Genomic DNA, 21,134 nt, shown 5'->3' on the forward strand with positions numbered 1-21,134 from the left:
TTAATTAAATTATTACGCATTAGTGCATTACCCTCTATTGTCATTTCTCACATTTTTAAAAACTCTTTAACAACTGATTCCAAATAAGGTTTTCATAGCTTTAAAGCACTTTAATATTATGTTTTGCCAAAGGAATGCTAAACATTTGGAACTTTTAGAGAAAGACTCTATCAAGTCATTACTCAATTCTTTATAAATTTAAAATTTTAACTTTAAAGCAACTTTCATTGTAATTTAGTCAAACACTCAAAACGATTAAGAATTATTCAGTTAAAGCTTTACTACTAAAATTCCACTTCCTAAAACAATACCAAAACATGTAATTTTCATTTAAACCATAATTCTAACAATTGCCTCACTTAAGATGAATTTGTCATTCCATACAAAAACATAAATAGGGTAACCCACAATTAACTTTAGACAAGTCTATTTTTTTGGCTTTTCAAATCATGAATGTGTGTGCGCGCACTCACATGTGTTCTGCTATAACTTATTTTGTTGTTATATCTGAAATATCTACAGATTCAAATTTAAGTAGGGTAGAGACATTTTTTTAAAAGACTAAACAACATGGAAGAACTTCAAGGAAAAGTCTCTACTCAGAAAAGCTTGCTTGAATTGGATTGTTCTATTTTATATGGCTTAAACTTCTGCTGGAACACAACTGACTACTTGCCTTACAAAATGAACACAATTTTTTGTTTCCAACGTTGACACACACGGTTCATAACTCTGCATGAGCTGATGCAACAATGTAAGAGAGAAGATTTTATCACTTTGATGGGTAAAATTAGTGTACCTACCAAAAGGGGGCCAAACATTCTCATTTATAGGGAAAGCCTAAAACAGATCACTCATTTCCACTCTCTAAAAAATATTCACCTCTACAATAATCTACATCAATCAATTTATGAGGCTATGCCTAATTTAATGCTAATTTACAAGCATCTGCTTCTTGTCAAAGACAAAAGATCCTCCCCCCACCCCAACAAAGGGGAAAAAAGAAGAAGAAACCATGATGTTACCAAGGAGCTCATCAACTTTGTAGATACTTTTGACAAAGTACACTTGCCTTCCTTGCTGGAATTCAGGTTTCCAAGTCTTCAGAGGGTTCCGATCAAACTTCCCTAAAGCCATTTTCTTTATTTGACAAGTGAACAAACCACCCATTAGAAACCAGCAATCTTGGAAAAACTGTACAACTATGCACCTCAGAAAGTAACTCTCATTTGTTAATGCATTCCTCCAAACTAGACACCAAAAGACATAAAATTGATGAAATCCCAGTGCTTCTCAAAAGCAACTGAACAAGTTCTAAAAATCTTCCACCATTGAAGGTGTGGTTATGACCAGAACTGGAAGCATGGAATCATCTGAGGGCATCTTTCTCAGAGTTCTTCAAATTCCAGTCTTGCCTTGCCCTTCCATTGGAGGTAACTGGATGGTACCATCTCATACAAAACTGTCTAATACAATTCGTGTTTGCCTAAGCAAATTTCCTCCAAAGATGGCACATCTTCCTCATTATTATACTTCAGCAGCAATTCCCCATTTCCACTGCAAAGTCGGGCAGACAATGAAGGGGATACAGGTGCACAGCTACCTGTAGTTATTTCACAATAAAGCATGAAAATCCAAAATAACTCTAGGTTCAATATACTGATGCAATTCAGAAATGAGTAGATCAGGGGGAAATTTTGGTAAAAATGAATTGATTTCACACCTTTAAAAGATGAGCTTCTCTCAAAGTCTTTGGTCACATGCAATAAGATTGTACCAGAGAGCACAACAATAAAGCCACATATTTCTGATGCTATGGTTCCTCCACTTTGGCCATCCCAATCCTGAAATCATAAGTTTCAATGTATAAGGTGCTCAACAAATTGGATTTACATCAAATAATGCCTGATTTGCCATAATAGCCAGATTTTTCTGTGTATAATAAAAATAATGCTTGGCTTGGCAAAGAAAATAACCAACTAGACATAAGGGTGATCACAGAGATAGCAGGAGAAAACTTTTTATACACCAGGTCTCTGCCCCCAGGAACTCCAGATTCAGATAATATGTGTTTATCAAAGTCTCAGTTATAAAATCGTAGTAAACTAGGCAGAGCTTAAAATACCTTAAACATTATGACACTGGCTAGGATTGTAAGCGTTGTGAACATGACGTAATATATGGGGGACACAACAGCAGTGTTGAATGTGTCAAGTGCCTGAAACATCAGAGTAATTTTTGTTAGAACAGATACTACCGACTGAAAATTTTCAACTCATAGGCATCCATGTCTAAGTCCTTTGAATTTACATAAAAGTTGAAGCACCCTTTAGGCAAGATATAACAATAGATAAAATAGGGATGCTCGCAAACAAAGAATCATGGAAAAGGGAAATATTCTGGACTATGGATTGCTCAAAAAATTTTGGCAAGACTACATGTCAAGAAGCATGTCAAAACCACAATAGGCAAGTATGCTTATGTTCTTTAAGGCATTTTAACAGTATAAAGTAGCAAATGTAGAGGGAAAAAGAACAAATCATGGAAAAATTAGAAAAATTTCAAAGCAAGTAAAAGGGTAGAACAAAAACTCTGAAAATTATGCAGGCTAAATTAGAATTATCCCACTACTAACCTTGTTGAGATAATTCATCTGAGTGATGACAGATACGGCCACAACCATCATGAAAAACCATGTCTCTGCATAGATTAACTGATTCTTTCCCTCAAAACTTAACTTTATTGAAGTTCCAAGGGCTTTAACACTCATCACCTGAAAAATTATGACAAAATTGACACAAAAAAGAAAGAAAGAAAAAAAAGTGCATAAATAGTTTTGCCGTACTAATTTCAGAAGAAGAAACCACTGCAGCATGTAAGAGGTTAAAAAGCTAAAAGGTGAACATCTTTATAGTAGATATCATAAATGCTCAGCAGGAAAGGAACAAAAAAAAAAAAAAAACTATAAACCATTAATAGTTGAAATGATATACCGAGAGAGAACCCATCAAAGAACAGATGCCGGTGAAAACTAACACATTTGAGTGCCCACAACGTGGTGCAAAATGGAAGACCAGAATGAAAACCAATACAATTACAGAGCCCACGTAAAGCAGAAATGCTGAAACAAAACAAAATTACTCAAGTTAACCATGAAGTGTGTGGTAAATGCAAAAGCAATACACAAGAATTAAGGTAAAATGTTAACCTGGTTGAGTTGCCATACTCCATATTTCCTGAACAGAAGTAATTGGATGCTCCTGTGGTGCATGGATAACAATTATGACAGAACCCACGATGCACATCACACAGCCCAACATCCCAAGATTGTGTAACCTTTCCTTCAAGATAAAGTGAGCCAATACAGCACTACACCATACAACCAAATCATTATCATAACAAACAATCACATAATATGACACTCGAAGAATATACCGCATCCACTAAGAAAGAAATTGAAAGCAATACCAAAAATTACCTGACAATAATACTTAATGCACCTAGAGGAGTAACAAGAACAGCAGGGGCAAATGCATACGCAACAAAGTTTGCAATCTCTCCAACAATCACTGTATCAGAAATCATAAAACAAGATAGATTGTGCAGACAGTCAGAGCAACGTCAAATGCTGAAAAAAGGTTCACAATTTGTGCACTATAACCGGCAATTAATAAAGCCATTTGCTATGATTAGACCAAAAATGAAAGAAAAATAAAAACAAAAAGGTTAAAAGCTGCTCATCAACTCCTAATGCCACCAAAAAGGTGAAAGAGAACTTTTCTTTTTCTTTTTTTTTTCTTTTTTTTGTGCTTAAGAAAGAGAACTGAATATACAATACACAAACTGGAGCAAGATATGGGACACCGCAATTGATCATCAATGTGTTTAAAATAATTTTTAAATTATTAAATTCACCATTTTCCTAACAACTTAAGCTTGTGAGACAATTGATAGTTTATCATGGTATCAAAGCCAAGTTGTCTTGAGTTCGAACATTATCTCCACTAACTCTCATTAAAAAGCTAAAAATCCGACATGTTGAGTCCCACTTATTAAGGGGAGTATACGCCCACGCGTGGAAGGGAGTGTAAGAATAATTGTTAAAAGATTAAATTCATCATTTCCTAACAACTTCAACTTTTGTAACAATACGTGATTTATCACAAAGTAAAAGCTCATTCAAAATCAACCAAATTGGGACATTATGAGATCACATAGAAAACACAAAAGTTTTTGCACAATGATACATGAAAATAACAATTTGCATAACCCAAAACAAGCAACAAACTTAAGCAACAAACACAACAAATCAAACCAATTTTGATTTGAAAACGATCAGAATATACATAACCAATAAAAGAGAACAAAATTAAAAAGCTTACTTGTGGTCAAGCCTATCCACCATAGTGGCTCCAGAAGATAAGAATATCCACCAACACCTACAAATTCAAGAATCAAACACATACCCTTTTGAGAAAACCAAAAACCCATTATAAAAAAACAAAAATTGAGACCAAAAAAGAAATGAAATGAGGAAAAAAAAAATCACCAGCTCTAACACCAGAAGCAGCAGCTGCTTTTCTAAGGCCTTTCTTTTTGATGATGAAGCTGGCCCCTATGAACCCGCTTGATAGCAAAGCCAAAATGAACCCTTTCAGATTTTCTTTAGTCATGTTGAAAATCTCTCCCTCTCTCTCTCTCTCTTTTTCTCTTCTGGGTTTTTTTATTTTTTTTATTTTTTTCTTCTTTTCTTCATCGAAAATTGGCAATCACAAGCTTTTTCCAGGTCATCCTCGTTTGCAAATCTGTTGTGTATATTCTGAAGTTTAAACAATCATTAAGTTTTTAACCAAAAAAAAAAAAAAAAATCATTAAGTTGGGAATAGCTATGGTGTAAAAACATGTACAACCATTTTATTTGTGAACATGTTTAAATGGGCTCCACATAATAGGAAAACAAGATTTTACTAACAAAAGCTTCCCATTGAATTTTTTTTTTTTTTTTTTTTTTTTGATAGACCCATTGAATTGATGTGAGAGAGTTATTCTTTTATCCATACTGATATGTCATTCTATGCTACACAGTTTTTTTCACAACTATTTTTGCTTTAAAAAGATATCTATCTAATTTCAATCATAGTTATAAAAAAAATTGTTATATTCATAATATTTTCAAAACATATTTAAAGTAGTAATTTGTTATTAGTAGACAAAAAAGTAATTTAAATAATGGTTCAAATTTAAACCAATAATAATTTAAATTCAATTTCCGCCTACTCAAAAAACCAATTGAAGTGTTTTTTTTAATTTTAGAAAGAACAATTATTAGAAATAGATCTCATAAGTTGAAACTATCTCTAAAAAATTATAAAATTTGTTGTAAAAATATTATGAATATAAAACCTTTCTATTAAAAAATATATTAAATAATGTAATGTCATTTATTAACCGATGTTACTACAAAATATTCTATTTTATAATTTTTTGTAATTTTTTAAGGTGTTTTTTAAGGTGGTAAATTATTTTCAAAAATAGGTGGAACATGATACAAATAATGGATTCTCAATGATAACTTTTATCTTAACAGATTTTAAAAGAAATTATAAAATATATTATGTCCTCGGCATTACCTTTTCTTTTTAAGATTTAGTTGTATTTATAGAATTGCTCTTTGTCTTATAGGAGTATGATTTTCTTTATTAGTTCCAATGTTACGTTTTACCAAAAGAAGAAAGAAGAAAAAGACCGCAACTATGAAGAAGATTTTTTATAAGGTTCAAATTGACTCAGTATAAACTTTCCTTCTCCCATTATTATATATTTTAGCTGGAAAACGTCCGAGTCAAAATAAAATAGAGAGCATGGGCCTAGATGTGAGGTCATCCATGAAATACATGGAGCCGTGTGTTGTTTGTTGTTGGTACTTTAATTCGAAGTTAAGACAATACAAACAAACACCGCATTGTTACAGATCCTGGATTATAAAATATAGGAAAAATGGTACCTGTTGTTTTTTTACAAGTTAGGGATTGAACATTTTTAGAAGTACAGAGAGTAATAAACTAATCAAGAAGAAGAAGAAGAATATGCCAAGCAATCCAATGAGAATGGCCCCACGTTATGCTTTTTGCTCTTTTCGGATTCTTTGATTCGGGTTCGGGGTCAATTACATTACAGCCATGTCGGCAGCTGCCTTCCGAGAGGGCAAATTTGACTCGAGCTTCAATTCAAGCACAAGTTCAAACAAATTGAATACGTAACTAAATACTCCTAACTTTTTCTGTGTGCTATTCTCTTAAATTTGCCTCGAATGCTGCAATATTGGAAAGCAAAAGTTAACCAATGATTTACGACTATTAGTTTATAAAATAGGGTGATGCTAACGAGTACTCTTAGGGTATTGGTTAAGAATTCAGTTAAAGAAAACTTTTATGCGAAAAGGAAAAAAAAAAAAAAAAACAATTAATATTTTTACAGCTTTTTTCATTTCCCATAAAAGTGATGTCAAAACATTAATTGTTTTTTTTTTTCCCATAAAAGTTTTCTTTAACTGAATTTTTAACCAGTGCCCTAAGGGCATTCGTTAGCATTTCCCTATAAAATATTTTTAAAAAATAGTGATGTGAAAAGAAAAGGTAATTAATTTCTCTTCTTTATAGTTTTTTATATTATCTATATATGAAAGCAATATCAAAAAATTTCTAAAAATTTTAATTAACAAATGTTTTTAAAGCACTTGACTCATATTGAATTTAAACCCATATAACATAAAATTCTTTTTTTTACAATTCCACTCATAAAAAATAAAAATAATAATCTCATAAAAATCTCATTTTTATAATTTAACCCAAGTGCATAATTTCCAAGATCTTGAAATTCAATCTTTAGAGTTTAAAATTCTAAATACTGCAAAAATTAAAATCCTAGAGCATAGAATTACTAAGATCTTGAAATTTAATCCTTAAACTTAGATTTTTCAATATAACTATTTTTTTTTTTTTTTGAACAACAATATAACTAAATTAAACTTATGGAAATTACGAGAAGTTGCACATTTTAGTGGAAGGCACCTGACATCACACCAAGGCTCGATCCATACAAATATAAAATCTTTGTTAACACGAAAAAACATCAACTTTGAAGGAAGGAAAAGGAACTTATACACAGGAGAAACTCTATCTTCTCAAATTTTTTGCCAAAAACTAGAAATTAAAACTACTGAGAGTTCAATGAAGCGATGGAAATCCTAAACCCTACCTAAAAAATTCTCTTGACCCAAGGGTCAAATAGTCAAATACGCATTTTTCTTCTTATATCTATCTCTGTTATTAAGAAAGTGAATCCTAATTGGATTCTTCTTTTTTACATTCACGTTCAAAAGAATCATAAGATTCACAACAAAACATTTTTTGAAAAAAAAAAATTTTGTCACCTCACATGGGTTAATGTCACTTTTGGAATCCCAATCTATAACGAGTTACATGCCATGGATTTTTATCTTTTGTTGGGTCAAGTCACAGAGACTCAAAGAGAACACTTTATTACGGCCTCTCTAGGCCTAGACACGTTTCTTCCTTGACATTATTTTAAATAGGATGCATGGCCTATGAGTGGAAAACTTTTACACTATGATTGGTTCTAGGCTTCTAGCTAGGGAAACGGAAGAGAAAGGAAAAGAGGAAGGGAAGGGGGAAAAGAAATGAAAGAGAGAAGAAAACATTTCTCTGGATATAGGAAAGAAAGAGAAGAGGAAAATATGAAAATTCTATCTTTCCTTTGTTTGAATTGAAAAAGGAAGAGAAAGGAAAAATGCATATTTTTACTTTTGTATTCTTATAAGTAATGAGAAAATTCATATATTTTGAAAGTGTTAAAGATATATTAATCATTTTATTATATAAAATGGTGGATCTCATAAAATTTGTCTCTCATTTCCTCCCATTTCCGTCCAAATTGGGCTGATAACAAAACAATGGGCTCCACGGAAAAATAATCATCCAACCTTATCTATTTTTCTTTTCTCTTGTACATCCAAACAACATAAAGGATATACATTCTTTCATTTTTCACTTCACCCCTTCCAAACACACTGTTTAAACTTGCAGGGCCTTACATGCTTCAACCAATGATTTACTCCGGTAGACCTCTACTTAAAATAATAATAATAATAATATTCATCAAAAAAATAATAATAATAATAATAATAATAATAATAATAATAATCTGATTATTCAATTAACTCGATGACCTAATCTAATCTAAAAAAATAAAAACCGTGTTACCAGTACCAAACTGGACATTAATACTCCTACTATAAGGAAAAACACGTAGAACTTCCAGCGTTTCATTCCCTTAAAATGGAAATTAGTGTTATAGTGATTCAGGTGGATCTCATGATTGTCCAATAATATTTTGGCAACTTAATTGGTATGCTAAGCTTTTATTTGCCTAGCATAAAAATAGAGGCACGTACCCTAGAATATTAATTAATGAATAATGAGCCCTGTCAAATTATGATATGTGATTTTATGATGGAAAGCATTTGTAATGTCAAGTGTGATTTTATGACTTTTTCACCCCTCCTCAAGGACCTCTACCGAAGAAATGGTTTGCAATGGTTTTTTTTTTTTTTTTTTTAACTCATACTTGCAATGATATATGGTTGTGGAAGTTCTACTTTATAAGGAATTCTGCATAAAAGAATAGCATGAAGGTTGTTGTTCTTGTTAATTGTTATATCACCAAACAGATTAACAAACATTGTAAGAATCCTTGATTTAGTCATTTCATTCCTTAGTATGAAATCTTTATTTAAAAAGCCGCTATGCCGCTACAGTGCTTCGGCACTGTACACTCAGTGTGTTTGCACTATGCAATCACTGTAGTGGTAGCAGCGCTTTGGTTTCGTGAGTCTTTTTTTTTTTTTTTTCTTTTTTTTTCTTTTTTTTTTTTTTTCTACGGTTTGTTTTGTGCTTTTTGTTTTTTTTGTCTTTTCTTTCTTCTTTATATACAGTGCTTTTGATTTGGTTAACCGGCACTAGAGTTACTATCTCTAAAGTTTTTTTTTTTTTTTTCAATAATCAGTTTGTGTTTTTTTTTTCTTTATATAAAAAGTGGCTATGCCGCTACAGTGCTTCGGCATTGTGCACTAAGTGTGTTTGCACTATGCAAGTACTGTAATGGCAACAGTGCTTTGGTTTCATGAGTCTTTTTTTTTTTTTTTTTGGTTTGTTTTGTGCTTTTTGTTTTTTTGTCTTTTCTTTCTTCTTTATATACAGTGCCTTTGGTTTAGTTAACCGACACTGGAGCTACAGTCCCTAAAGGTTTTTTTTTGTTTTTTTTTTTATATTTATGTAAGTTAGTATATATATTGTTATATTGACACAACAAATTTCACAATATTTTCACAATTATTGACCGACACTATAGCTACAGTGCCTAAAGTTTTTTTTTTTTTTTTCAATAATCGGTTTGTGTTTTTTTTTTTCTTTTAAATATTTATGTAAGCTGGTATATATATTGTTATACTGACACAACAAATTTTACAATATTTTCACAATTATTGACGTGTCAATTTCTTACAAGTCAAAATAAAATAATAAAATATGAGACTATGACCAACCAATAATTAAAAATAAATGTTTTGAGAAAATGTTATAACACTTATTGTTCAGTACTTTTGCTTTATCGCGAATGCGCGTATGCATGGTAGCTACTGTAGTTACAGTGCTTTTGGTTTAGGTTTAGCTATAGTGCCTAAAGTGTTTTTTTTTTTTTTTTTTTAATATTTATGTAAGTTGCTATATATATTGTTATACTGACACAAAAAAATTCACAATATTTTTACAATTATTGACGTGTCAATTTCTTACAAGTCTAAATAAAATAATAAAATATGAGACTGTGATCAACCACAACTAAAAATAAATGTTTTGAGAAAATGTTACAACACTTATAGTTTTTAGTTTTTTTTTTTTTTCCAGTAATCAGTTTATGTTTTTTTTTTTTTCCTTTTAAATATTTATGTAAGCTGGTATATATATTTGTAAGGACACGATTCTTAAACGGCCCAACAATGACGTTGGGCTCGCACGTGAAGGATCCCTCACAATAAGATTTGTAGAGAGTGGGCTTGAAAGGCTAGCGTTTGGTCACAGGGCGTTGGTCCGAACCGGACTCTAGTGAAACTCAGATAAGAAAAGGCTTCAGCCTGGATATCCAAGCCCTACAGCTTTGTAACTTGAGGGATTGGACTCCTCGGATCATGTCCGAGGAGCACTAATATCTTTCTCCGGTTACCCCGCGGTGGGTTTTCCGTGGTGGTGTACATATATTGTCCGGGCATTCTCATCCCTGGAGTTTTTCCCAAGAAGTGAGATGGGGGGTTCTCTCCCTGACTAGTTTACCTTTTCTTTTATACTAGTCTACGTTCGATGTCCCTCGTCCACGTGTAGGGTCAATTTTTCCAGGACTGACATTTGTCCCGTCAGTCTAATCCCGCAATTGTTGGGGATGGTTGATAAAGCCTAAGAATCTGGTTCTGTTAGGTACAGAGTCTTATCTGGGGAGGGTAATAAGGGTAACTTACCTAAGATATTTTAGATCTTCTTACCAATTTTCTTTTACCTCTTTTTTACCCCTCTTCTTAAGGGAGCTTTGAGTCGGCCGAGGACTAAGCCGTCCTCGGCTGCGTCTCTGGGCCATCTTTGGCCTTATATTCTTTAAGTTTTGGGCCATAACTTTTTTTGGCTTGGGTCTGTGGACTCTCCATGAGCAAGTGGGCCGGGCCCATAAATTATTGGGCCCCACAATAACCCCTCAAAACCCTGCTGTCCAACATCTTGGTTGGAAAGGTGGGTTTTGGTAATACCGAGCCTTTATTATGGCTCATTTATTTCAGCCCTTGACTGACGCGGGCGACTCTTCACCTGCTCAGAGAATGCACCGGTCTACGAGATGTTTCCCTTAATTTGCGCACGATGCTCTTATGCCGTTTGGTTATCCGAAGCGCGTCTTTAATATCTTCCCTTTACGAGACCTCCCAGATCTAACGGTTATTGATAGCGTGGGGAAACGAAACGGATGTGCATTTATTTGCAGACTTCCCTGGAGATCTGAATGTATTATGACCCCTTTTCCTCGTCCCCTATATAAAGAGAGAAGACAAAGGCTGATTTTCTCATACCTGAGTCCCTCAGATTCCTCCCAGAGTCCACTTCTTCTCTCTGGTCATACCTTATCCGATAATACGTTCACCACAGTAGTCAGCCATGAGTAAACCATTTCATTCCCAAAAACACCATGTCCTAATAAGGCTCGAGATGGCTCGGTCAGGGCAGGGATGGCGGAGACTCAAGATTCGTCTCCCCTTCCTTTTAGCCAAAATCCGAAGCAGGGACTCGTCACGTCCCACTTTCGGCGTGACCGAGTCAAAGCCATCCATTATCACCACCACCCGCTCTCTCATGAGCATATCTAACATGGCGTCAGTGTGTTAGGAGTCAGGACTGGGGCAGGGACTAAGTGTCCCCGCTTCTTCCTCTCTTCTTTCACTGGCACCTTCTTTTGCCTCTCTTTCCTCCTTCTCACCTTTTCCCTCTTCTTCTCCTCCTTCCTACTTATGTCCTCCATCTTCTTCATTCATCTCCTCCATCTTCTTCTTCCTTCTCCTTCAAATTCTTCTTCCTTGTCCTTCATCTTCCTCATTCATCTCCTCCATCCTCTTCTTCCTTCTCCTTCATCTTTTTCTTAAGAAGACTCTTCTCCAGATATGAGCAGTACTGCGGCAGAGATTGGAGAGACTTTGAAGACGAGTTTAAAAGACACCTGATTGTTTACTTATCTGCATTGCGGATGTTATAGTTGTTTCAGCAGTTCATCTTTTGTATAGGCTTGTTTAAGCCCCTTTTTGTACGTTGTAATACTTTTTCATATTAATAAAAGTTGCTGTTACTTTACTTCGCATGTTCTGTCTTTATGTTTTTACAAGTTTGCAAGCGCTGCTCGGCACAATAATATAGCATTTGAATCAATGACAACTAAGGCTAAAATATTTGCTAATAAAAAGATGTCATCATAACTTTAATAAAATTATTTGACATAGCAATGCCGACCAGTGAGGGACGAAACTCACCTTAAAATTAGCCGAGATGAGGATTAAGCGCTCGATACGGTATAGGAAGTAACTATCCGAGGACATGTCACCCGCCAAATGAACAGTTTCCTTAAGCTAATGATCATTGGGTCATTTCGCCATCTTCTTAACACACTGGCCTTAACCTTTTATAGCATTTGAGCCGAGAACCTTCCTCATCCGAGTAGTTGGTTTCCCCATAGGCTTGAGTCCGAGGACCATGCAAGTCCTAGGTTCTGTCCAAAACTTATGTTTTTCTCAGTACTTGGTTTCCCCATAGGCTTGAGTCCGAAGACCATGCAAGTCCTTGGTTCTGTCCAAAACTTATGTTTTTTCTTTTGTGTACTTGGTTTCCCCATAGGCTTGAGTCCGAGGACCATGCAAGTCCTAGGTTCTGTCCAAAACTTTTTGAGTTCAGATTCTCCCTTTCTTCAGGTATTTCACGAGGCGCCGAGCAGGGGTTGTCCTCGGCAACGGCTATTTCTCGGCATGGGCCACAGTCCCTGGGCCCTCATGCAGAGCGGGCCTGGGCCGCGAAGTCACTAAGCCCACGAATTAAGAGGTATCTCTACAGCCCTTGGCCACGCGGTACTCTCTGACGTCCCAATGTTCGAGGTGCGCCTTTACGAGACTTCTTTAATCTTGTGGTTGCAGTTGACGTTGGAAGTTGAGCCAGAACCATTTTGTCTGTAGCGTCCCTTGGGATGCTGCGTGAATTAGCTGCCACCACCTTATTCCCTTAAATAAATGGGAGAGATAGTTGCTTTCCCTACACACAACTCCTTCAGCTTCCTCCCAAATCACAGCTCCTATACTCAGTGCTGTCCTCCCTTAGCATAACATGTTTGAGGCGAGGGTTGGGAAGAAGGAACTCTCTCCGCCACGGAAGCGCCGTGCTCTCCTGAGACTCAAAATAGTGAGGTATGGGCACAGGAAGCATAAGTTCAAGAGAATACTCCATTTCGATCGAGGGGAAAGGGTGTCTCTCCCTCTTTTAGTTAAAATCCGAAGCAGGTTCTGTTCATGCCAGAATTTTGGTGTGTCAGAAGAAAGATTCTCCGCCATCAACGCCTCTGCCTTATGGCAGACAAATATTTAGAGAAAGCCCCTCAACTTCCGGCTCCCTGCACCTTTCCTTCAGCGGTGTAAGGCTCAAGTTGGTTTTCTTTTGCTGCCTGAGTTATGGGCACATAAAAGTATTGAGGAAGAACTAGGTCTTGGAGCAGTAGCCAACCTCTCCTCTCATTCACTTCCTCGGCTTTATCTTATTCTCTTGTATCTTTCCTTTCAATTATACAGTGAGCTTTAACATAAGCTGATTCCAGCTTTTCATTGTACGCTGTACTATTTCTTTGTTTTAGTAAAAATGGAAATTTATTTATTTGTTTTGGATACTGTTCTTTTGGCAGTACCACTTGGTGAATGGGTGTGCCTCATGTGTGTGTTTCTCCTCAGTAATATTTAGAGCAAAAGCCCTTGAAACACAATCCAACTAATTCTAATTTACCGACACTACCAGGCATAATAATAACAATTCATAGTAAGTTAAACTTAGGAAACTAACCGAGATAACGGTTGAGCGTTCTGTAATAAGTGCGAAAATATTGTCCGAGAACGATAATCTCGAAATAATCCATCCGAGCAGCTGACTGAGAAGTAGGGAACTCTGATCGTGCTTCTAGCGACTTACATTTTTATGTGTACTTGGTTTCCCCATAGGCTTGAGTCCGAGGACCATGCAAGGCCTTGGTTCTGTCCAAAACTTTTTTGAGTACTTGGTTTCCCCATAGGCTTGAGTCCGAGGACCATGCAAGGCCTTGGTTCTGTCCAAAACTTTTTCTAGTACTTGGTTTCCCCATAGGCTTGAGTTCGAGGACCATGCAAGGCCTTAGTTCTGTCCAAAACTTTTTTTTGAGTACTTGGTTTCCCCATAGGCTTGAGTCCGAGGACCATGCAATGCCTTGGTTCTGTCCAAAACTTTTTTTTGAGTACTTGGTTTCCCCATAGGCTTGAGTCCGAGGACTATGCAATGCCTTGGTTCTGTCCAAAACTTTTTTGAGTACTTGGTTTCCCCATAAGCTTGAGTCCGAGGACCATGCAAGACCTTGGTTCTGTCCAAAACTTTTTGAGTACTTGGTTTCCCCATAGGCTTGAGTCCAAGGACCATGCAAGGCCTTGGTTCTGTCCAAAACTTAGTTTTTCTTTTGAGTACTTGGTTTCCCCATAGGCTTGAGTCTGAGGACCATGCAAGGCCTTGGTTCTGTCCAAAACTTTTTGGGTACTTATTTGCTTTTTTCGCAGGTCAGCCCCTTGGCCATGACTGGGAGAGTTGACTTGAGGTCGGAAGCCCCTAGAGCTGCCCGTGCCGTTGGCACTACAGGATGTAAGCCCTGGCTCTAGTTTATATCGGAGCGACAACTGCAGGTCACCGGAGATGGGAAAAACTTGCGAATCTCTGCTTGCTAGAGAGTTGACTCATGCGCCACCCGTGCCAACGCGCAAGCCTTCCCACAGACGGCGCCAATTGTAAGGACACGATTCTCAAACGGCCCAACAATGACGTTGGGCTCGCACGTGAAGGATCCCTCACAATAAGATTTGTAGAGAGTGGGCTTAAAAGGCTAGCGTTTGGTCACAGGGCGTTGGTCCGAACCGGACTCTAGTGAAACTCAGATAACAAAAGGCTTCAGCCTGGATATCCAAACCCTACAGCTTTGTAACTTGAGGGATTGGACTCCTCGGATCATGTCCGAGGAGCACTAATATCTTTCTCCGGTTACCCGGCGGTGGGTTTTCCGTGGTGGTGTACATATATTGTTCGGGCATTCTCATCCCTGGAGTTTTTCCCAGGAAGTGAGATGGGGGGTTCTCTCCCTGATTAGTTTACCTTTTCTTTTATACCAGCCTACGTTCTATGTCCCTCGTCCACGTGTAGGGTCAATTTTTCCAGGACTGACATTTGTCCCGTCAGTCTAATCCCGCAATTGTTGGGGATGGTTGATAAAGCCTAAGAATATGGTTCTGTTAGGTACAGAGTCTTATCTGGGGAGGGTAATAAGGGTAACTTACCTAAGATATTTTAGATCTTCTTACCAATTTTCCTTTACCTCTTTTTTACCCCTCTTCTTAAGGGAGCTTTGGGTCGGCCGAGGACTAAGCCGTCCTCGGCTGCGTCTCTGGGCCATCTTTGGCCTTATATTTTTTAAGATTTGGGCCATAACTTTTTTTGGCTTGGGCCTGTGGACTCTCCATGAGCAAGTGGGCCGGGCCCATAAATTATTGGGCCCCACAATATTGTTATACAAACACAACAAATTTCACAATATTTTCACAATTATTGACGTGTCAATTTCTTACAAATCAAAATAAAATAATAAAATATGAAGTTGTGACTAACCACAACTAAAATAAATGTTTTGAGAATATGTTACAACACTTATTGTGAAGTACTTTTGGTTTATTCAATTGACACGGTAGATACAATGCCTAAAGTTTTTTTTTTTTTTTTTTAGTAATCGGTTTGTGTTTTTTTTTTTTTTTTTTTTCCTTTTAAATAGTTATGTAAGCTGGTATATATATTGTTATACTGACACAACAAATTTCACAATATTTTTACAATTATTGACGTGTCAATTTCTTACAAGTCGAAATAAAATAATAAAATATGAGACTGTGACCAATCACAACTAAAAATAAATGTTTTGAGAAAATGTTGCAACACTTATTATGTAGTACTTTTACTTTATTCAACTGGCACTGTAGTTATAGTGCCTAATTTTTTTTTTTTTCTCTTCAGTACTCGGTTTATTTTATTTTTTTTCCTTTTAAATATTTATGTAAGCTGGTATATATATTGTTATACTAACACAACAAATTTTACAATATTTTCACAATTATTGAAGTGCCAATTTTTTACAAGTCGAAATAAAATAATAAAATATGAGGTTGTGACCAACCACAACTAAAAATAAATGTTTTGAGAATATATTACAACACTTATTGTACAGTGCTTTTGGTTTATTCAACTGACACGGTAGATACAATGCCTAAATTTTTTTTTTTTTTTTAGTAATCGGTTTTTTTTTCCTTTTAAATATTTATGTAAGCTAGTATATATATTTTTATATTGACATAACAAATTTCACAATATTTTCACAATTATTGTCGTGTCAATTTCTTACCAGTCGAAATAAAATAATAAAATATGAGACTGTAACCAATCACAACTAAAAATAAATGTTTTGAAAAAATGTTACAACACTTATTGTTATTACAATATTTTCAATATTGCCAAAGGCCTTGTAGTCGAATTGGCACCTCTCCATGTACAAAGTGCTTGGGGGTCTAGGGGGAAAAATGTTTGAGTTGGGGGGTTAGTAGCATGTTGTAATTATCTCTTAATATATATATATATATATATATATATATTTTCACAATTGTTGAGATCTCAGTTTTTTATAAATCAAATAAAAAAATGTTAAGTTTATAACATTTTAACATTAATTTCTACCGTGCCAAAAGTTTTTTTTTTTTTTTTCCTTTTAAATATTTATGTAAGCTGCCATATCTATTAACTATATAAAAAGAGCCAAAGGCTCATGAATAGTATTTTATTGGTTTATTCAATTAGTGAGGTGCACTTTTTGTTTTTTTTTTTGTTTTTTTTTTCTTCAAGTATGCCAATTGGTTTGAGCTTTGTTTTTGTTTTTGTTTTTTTTAAGATCTTTATATGTTTACTTTGTACTTGCAATGCAAGTTTACATTATAAAAACACAAAAGTGGTTAATATTATACACATTTGCACAAAAAATGGTAAATATTGTACAAATTTTGTAAATGTGTACAAAATTTGACAATTTTTGTGTCTACAATATAAATTTACATTGTAATTAAGTACAATGTATACATAGAAATATTGTGAAAATGTTTTGACGCATGTGTCAATTCCTTATGGGTCAAAATAAATTAAAATAAAATAATAAAATATCATACTGAGATCTAGCACAACTAAAAATGTCGTAACATATTGTTGTTATTACAATATATTCACAACTAATGAGGTATAAGTTATAGGTCAAAATAAAATAATAAAATATTGATCTGGGATCCGTTATGGTCTTATTCAAATGAGATTAACTTTTTATGACATAATTATCAAAATTCTTAAAATTAATGTCTTTTTTAATTAATGTAAATCTCTATATATTTTAAAAATAAAATGATTTATATCTTTATTTTGTGATACAAATAAAATTTAGAATGGATTCTAATCACTACTTTTTTTTCCATGGCTAGCAAGTGCAAGGCATGTGCTGCCCTAACCAGTAAGTCAAATAAATAATACAAAATAGGGGTGTGCAAAAAACCGAAGAACCGAAAAAACCGATTCAAACTGACCGAACCGATGCAAAAATTTCGATTCGGTTTCGGTTCGGTTCGGTTTCGATTTTATTAAATAAAAAACCGAAAAGTTCAGTTCGGTTTTCGGTTTCAAATTTTAATAAACCGAACCGACCGAACCGAACCGAAATATATATTATATTATAATTTATATTAAATATATAATATTAAATATATACTTTGACTCTGACTAGTGACTAACCATTTGTCACTTTGTGACTTTGTAGCTTGTCCTCTGAGATACGCCTAAAGAAAAGAGAGATTTGCTTGGCCGCAGCTTTTGCGTGGGGCAGTGGGCTTCCAGCCTTCCATCTTTTCATATTCTGATTTCAGTCATTCAGCTTTCATCTTTCCAACGTTTTCATATTAAACAATTCAACCATTCGGCTTTCATCTTTCCAACGTTCAGTGATTCACAATTCAGCAATTCAAGATTTCAAAATTTAAACAAATGATCCGGCCTTACCTTTTTTAAACATAATATTTTAAAACTCATTAGCTTAATCATCTATAATTAAACTAAATAAATATCTAATTAAACTAATTAAATTAAAACTAATTAGAGTATAAAATTATAAGATGAAAACCCTACCCTACAAACCCAGCCCACACTCTTCAGTTTCACTCTCACTTTCCATTCTCTCTCACGTTCATCAAACTTCAGCCTCCACTCCACAGTCCTCTCACGCCGAATCACCCTCTGCCGCCGCCTCCACACGCCACCCTCCTCACGCCGGCTTGATCATCAGCTTCTCGTCTCAGTGATCTCACGGTGAGTCTCTGCTTTGATGCTCTTTTCTTCTTTTCTTTTGATGATGCTCTTTTCTTCTTTTCTTCTGATGCTCTTTTCTCGGGGATCATTGATCATCAACTTCTCATCTCAGTGATCTCACGGTAAGTCTCTGTTTTGATGCTCTTTTCTTCTTTTCTTTTGATGATGCTCTTTTCTTCTTTTCTTCTGATGCTCTTTTATCACGCTGGCTTGATCATCAACTTCTCATCTCAGTGATCTCACGGTGAGTCTCTATTTTGATGCTCTTTTCTTCTTTTCTTTTGATGATGCTCTTTTCTTCTTTTCTTTTGATGCATGATGATAAGTAAATAGGGGTTTTCAAACACGTTGAAAACATGACAAAAAGCCACTTTTTTTATTTATTCCATCCAGGGTGTATGCATGTGAATGATTAGAGGGTTTTTTTTTTTTCCTTCTTTTGTTGAGCTAGTGAATGATTTGAGTTACTGAGTTAGTGTAATTTAGTTTTATATAATGTTGATTTCGTACCCTCTCTAGCTCTCTCTGTTTTGGGTTTTAGGTTTTGAAAATAGTGAATCTCTGTTTTGTAGAAACAACATAAGATCAAGATGTTTATTTAGGAGAGACCTGCAATCCAAAATAATAATAGGTACTCAATGAAGATGCAAAGAGTTTACTTTTGAAAAAAAAAAAAAAAGATGCGAAGACATCCCTACATTTCCTATAATAGGAAAATATACATTGGTTCTCTTTTTTCTGGTTTCTTTTTTGGGTAAGAAAAAATTGAAGTTCCATTTGTATGCCTCCCCCTCTCACAAAAATGAGTTCTAACTTCTAAGTGGAGGATTGTCATGTGGAGTCCATCTTTATGTGAAAAGAAGGTATAACAGAAAACAATGAGTCTTAAGTCTACAAAAATGAAAACATGTTTCAGACTTTACCAACATATACATGCATCTATTGATTCTATTCAGATTGAAGATGGGATTAAGGGATTAGAAGAATTTATAAATTTTAGATCAGTGCGTTATTGACTATTTAACATATGGTACTTAGTCGACAATATATCATAAACAAGTATATAACTTAAAAAATATTCAATAACAAATTGTTGGGTGTAGAATGCAAATTATCGTTGAACAGATTTATAAGCAGAATTTCCAAAATAAAAATAAAAATATCTCCCTTATATTTCTCTGTCTGTTGCAACAAATGCGGTTATGACTACTACATTGGACTGTCTATGCATCCTAGCTTTATTCCATGCAAATAAACATAACATTCTTTTTCTTTTCTTATTTTGTTAAGTCTCTAGCATGACTTTCTACTTTTTACTAAGCATTAGGAAAAAGAATAACCAAATAAGCTTGAATACAGTCCCCAAAGTTGTTGACAGCTAACGTGGAAAATGAAAAGAAAAAAGTTCCATCATTATACTAGTCACATACCTTCAAGAATTTAATACTTAATTTTCCAAATTAAGGACGAATGTGAGGCATCAACTGCATACTTTAGTTGAGAAGGCAGTGGCTCACTTGTATGTATTTTATGTGCCAACTCACACCTTAATGAAGATAGCAACTGTTTATGCCGTGATTCTTTTCTCTTCAGTACCTGGATATACGCATATAAAGTTAGCTGCTTTTTTATTTATTTATTGTTGATATATTTTTGTTCATTGTTGTTGACATGCTGTGAATCTGTGACTGTGATGTTAAGTTGTTATTTTCTTATTGATGTTACAGATTTGAAAATCAATAACCCCATGTGCTTAACTGTGATGTTGGTGTATTTGTTAATAGTTGACTGTGATGTTGGGGTATTTGTTTATTATTGCCTTGATGTTGATGTGTTTATTATTATCTTATTGACGTGTTTATTGTCGGCTTGTTGCTGTATGCTAAAGTCCTTCTCATTCCTCTTTTTTTTTTTTTTTTTTTTTTTGTTTCTTTCTTGTTGACTTGTTGTGTTATTGTATACTAGAGTAAAGTGAAGAGTCCTTTTCATTCTTTTTATTTTTTACTTTTTATAGTTGCTGACTTATTGTGTTTTATTATATATTGTAGATGAATGAGACGAGAAATCCCAGAGGGTCAACACAATGAAGCGGGTCAAGGGGCAACCAATGTGCATGAAGACAAAGGCAAACCCCCACTCCCACCAAGTGAAGGTAATATTGGTAAAAAAAGATCTATTGTTTGGGGTCATTTTACTATTATTGAAGGGGGGGAAAAACCTAGGGCAGCTTGTAACTACTGTGGCACAACCTATGCTTGTGACACTAAATGTAATGGCACTACAAACATGAGAAATCACATACAATCACAATGTTTGAAATATCCTTATAGGGAAGACAAAAAAAATCAATCAACCCTAGCTTTCAAACCTAAAGAAGAAGGAGAAAGTAGTAGTAAACTTGTGCCTTGGGTGTTTAATTTTGAGGAATGTAAGAAAGCATTGGCAGAGATGATTATTCTAGATGAGCTGTCTTTTAGGTTTGTAGAGGGTTTTGGTTTTAGGAAGTTTATGTCTGTTACCCAACCTAGGTTCAATCCAATCCCATGCCGCACAACAATTGCCAAAACTTGCTTTAGGGTGTTTTTAGATGAGAAACAAAAGTTGAAAGAAGCCCTAAGAGAGCAGCGGGTCTGCCTTACCACAGATACATGGACATCCGTTCAAAATTTGAACTACATGTGTCTCACTGCCCATTTTATAGATAGTGATTGGAAAATACACAAGAGGATTCTTAGTTTTTGTTTAGTGGAAAATCACAAGGGTGAAACACTTGGGAAGGCGGTTGAGATGTGTTTACTTGATTGGGAGATAGACAAAATTCTAACTGTT

The 21,134-nt window shown here is 34.8% G+C and overlaps 1 protein-coding gene across 1 annotated transcript; it reads right to left on the minus strand.

The window, feature by feature from the left end:
• Positions 1-785: 785 nt before the first annotated feature.
• On the minus strand, positions 786-4,834 carry LOC126723999 (probable magnesium transporter NIPA6). Its single transcript, XM_050428049.1, has 9 exons — positions 4,550-4,834; positions 4,383-4,439; positions 3,479-3,569; positions 3,209-3,369; positions 2,994-3,121; positions 2,636-2,773; positions 2,126-2,218; positions 1,724-1,844; positions 786-1,603 (listed from the first exon to the last, which is right to left on the minus strand). Exons 1-9 carry the CDS (start codon positions 4,671-4,673, stop codon positions 1,467-1,469), a joined length of 1,050 nt encoding a protein of 349 aa, XP_050284006.1. The 5' UTR covers positions 4,674-4,834; the 3' UTR covers positions 786-1,466.
• Positions 4,835-21,134: the final 16,300 nt, after the last annotated feature.

This window comes from Quercus robur, chromosome 1 (assembly GCF_932294415.1).
Source record: "Quercus robur chromosome 1, dhQueRobu3.1, whole genome shotgun sequence".
NCBI lineage: Eukaryota > Viridiplantae > Streptophyta > Magnoliopsida > Fagales > Fagaceae > Quercus > Quercus robur.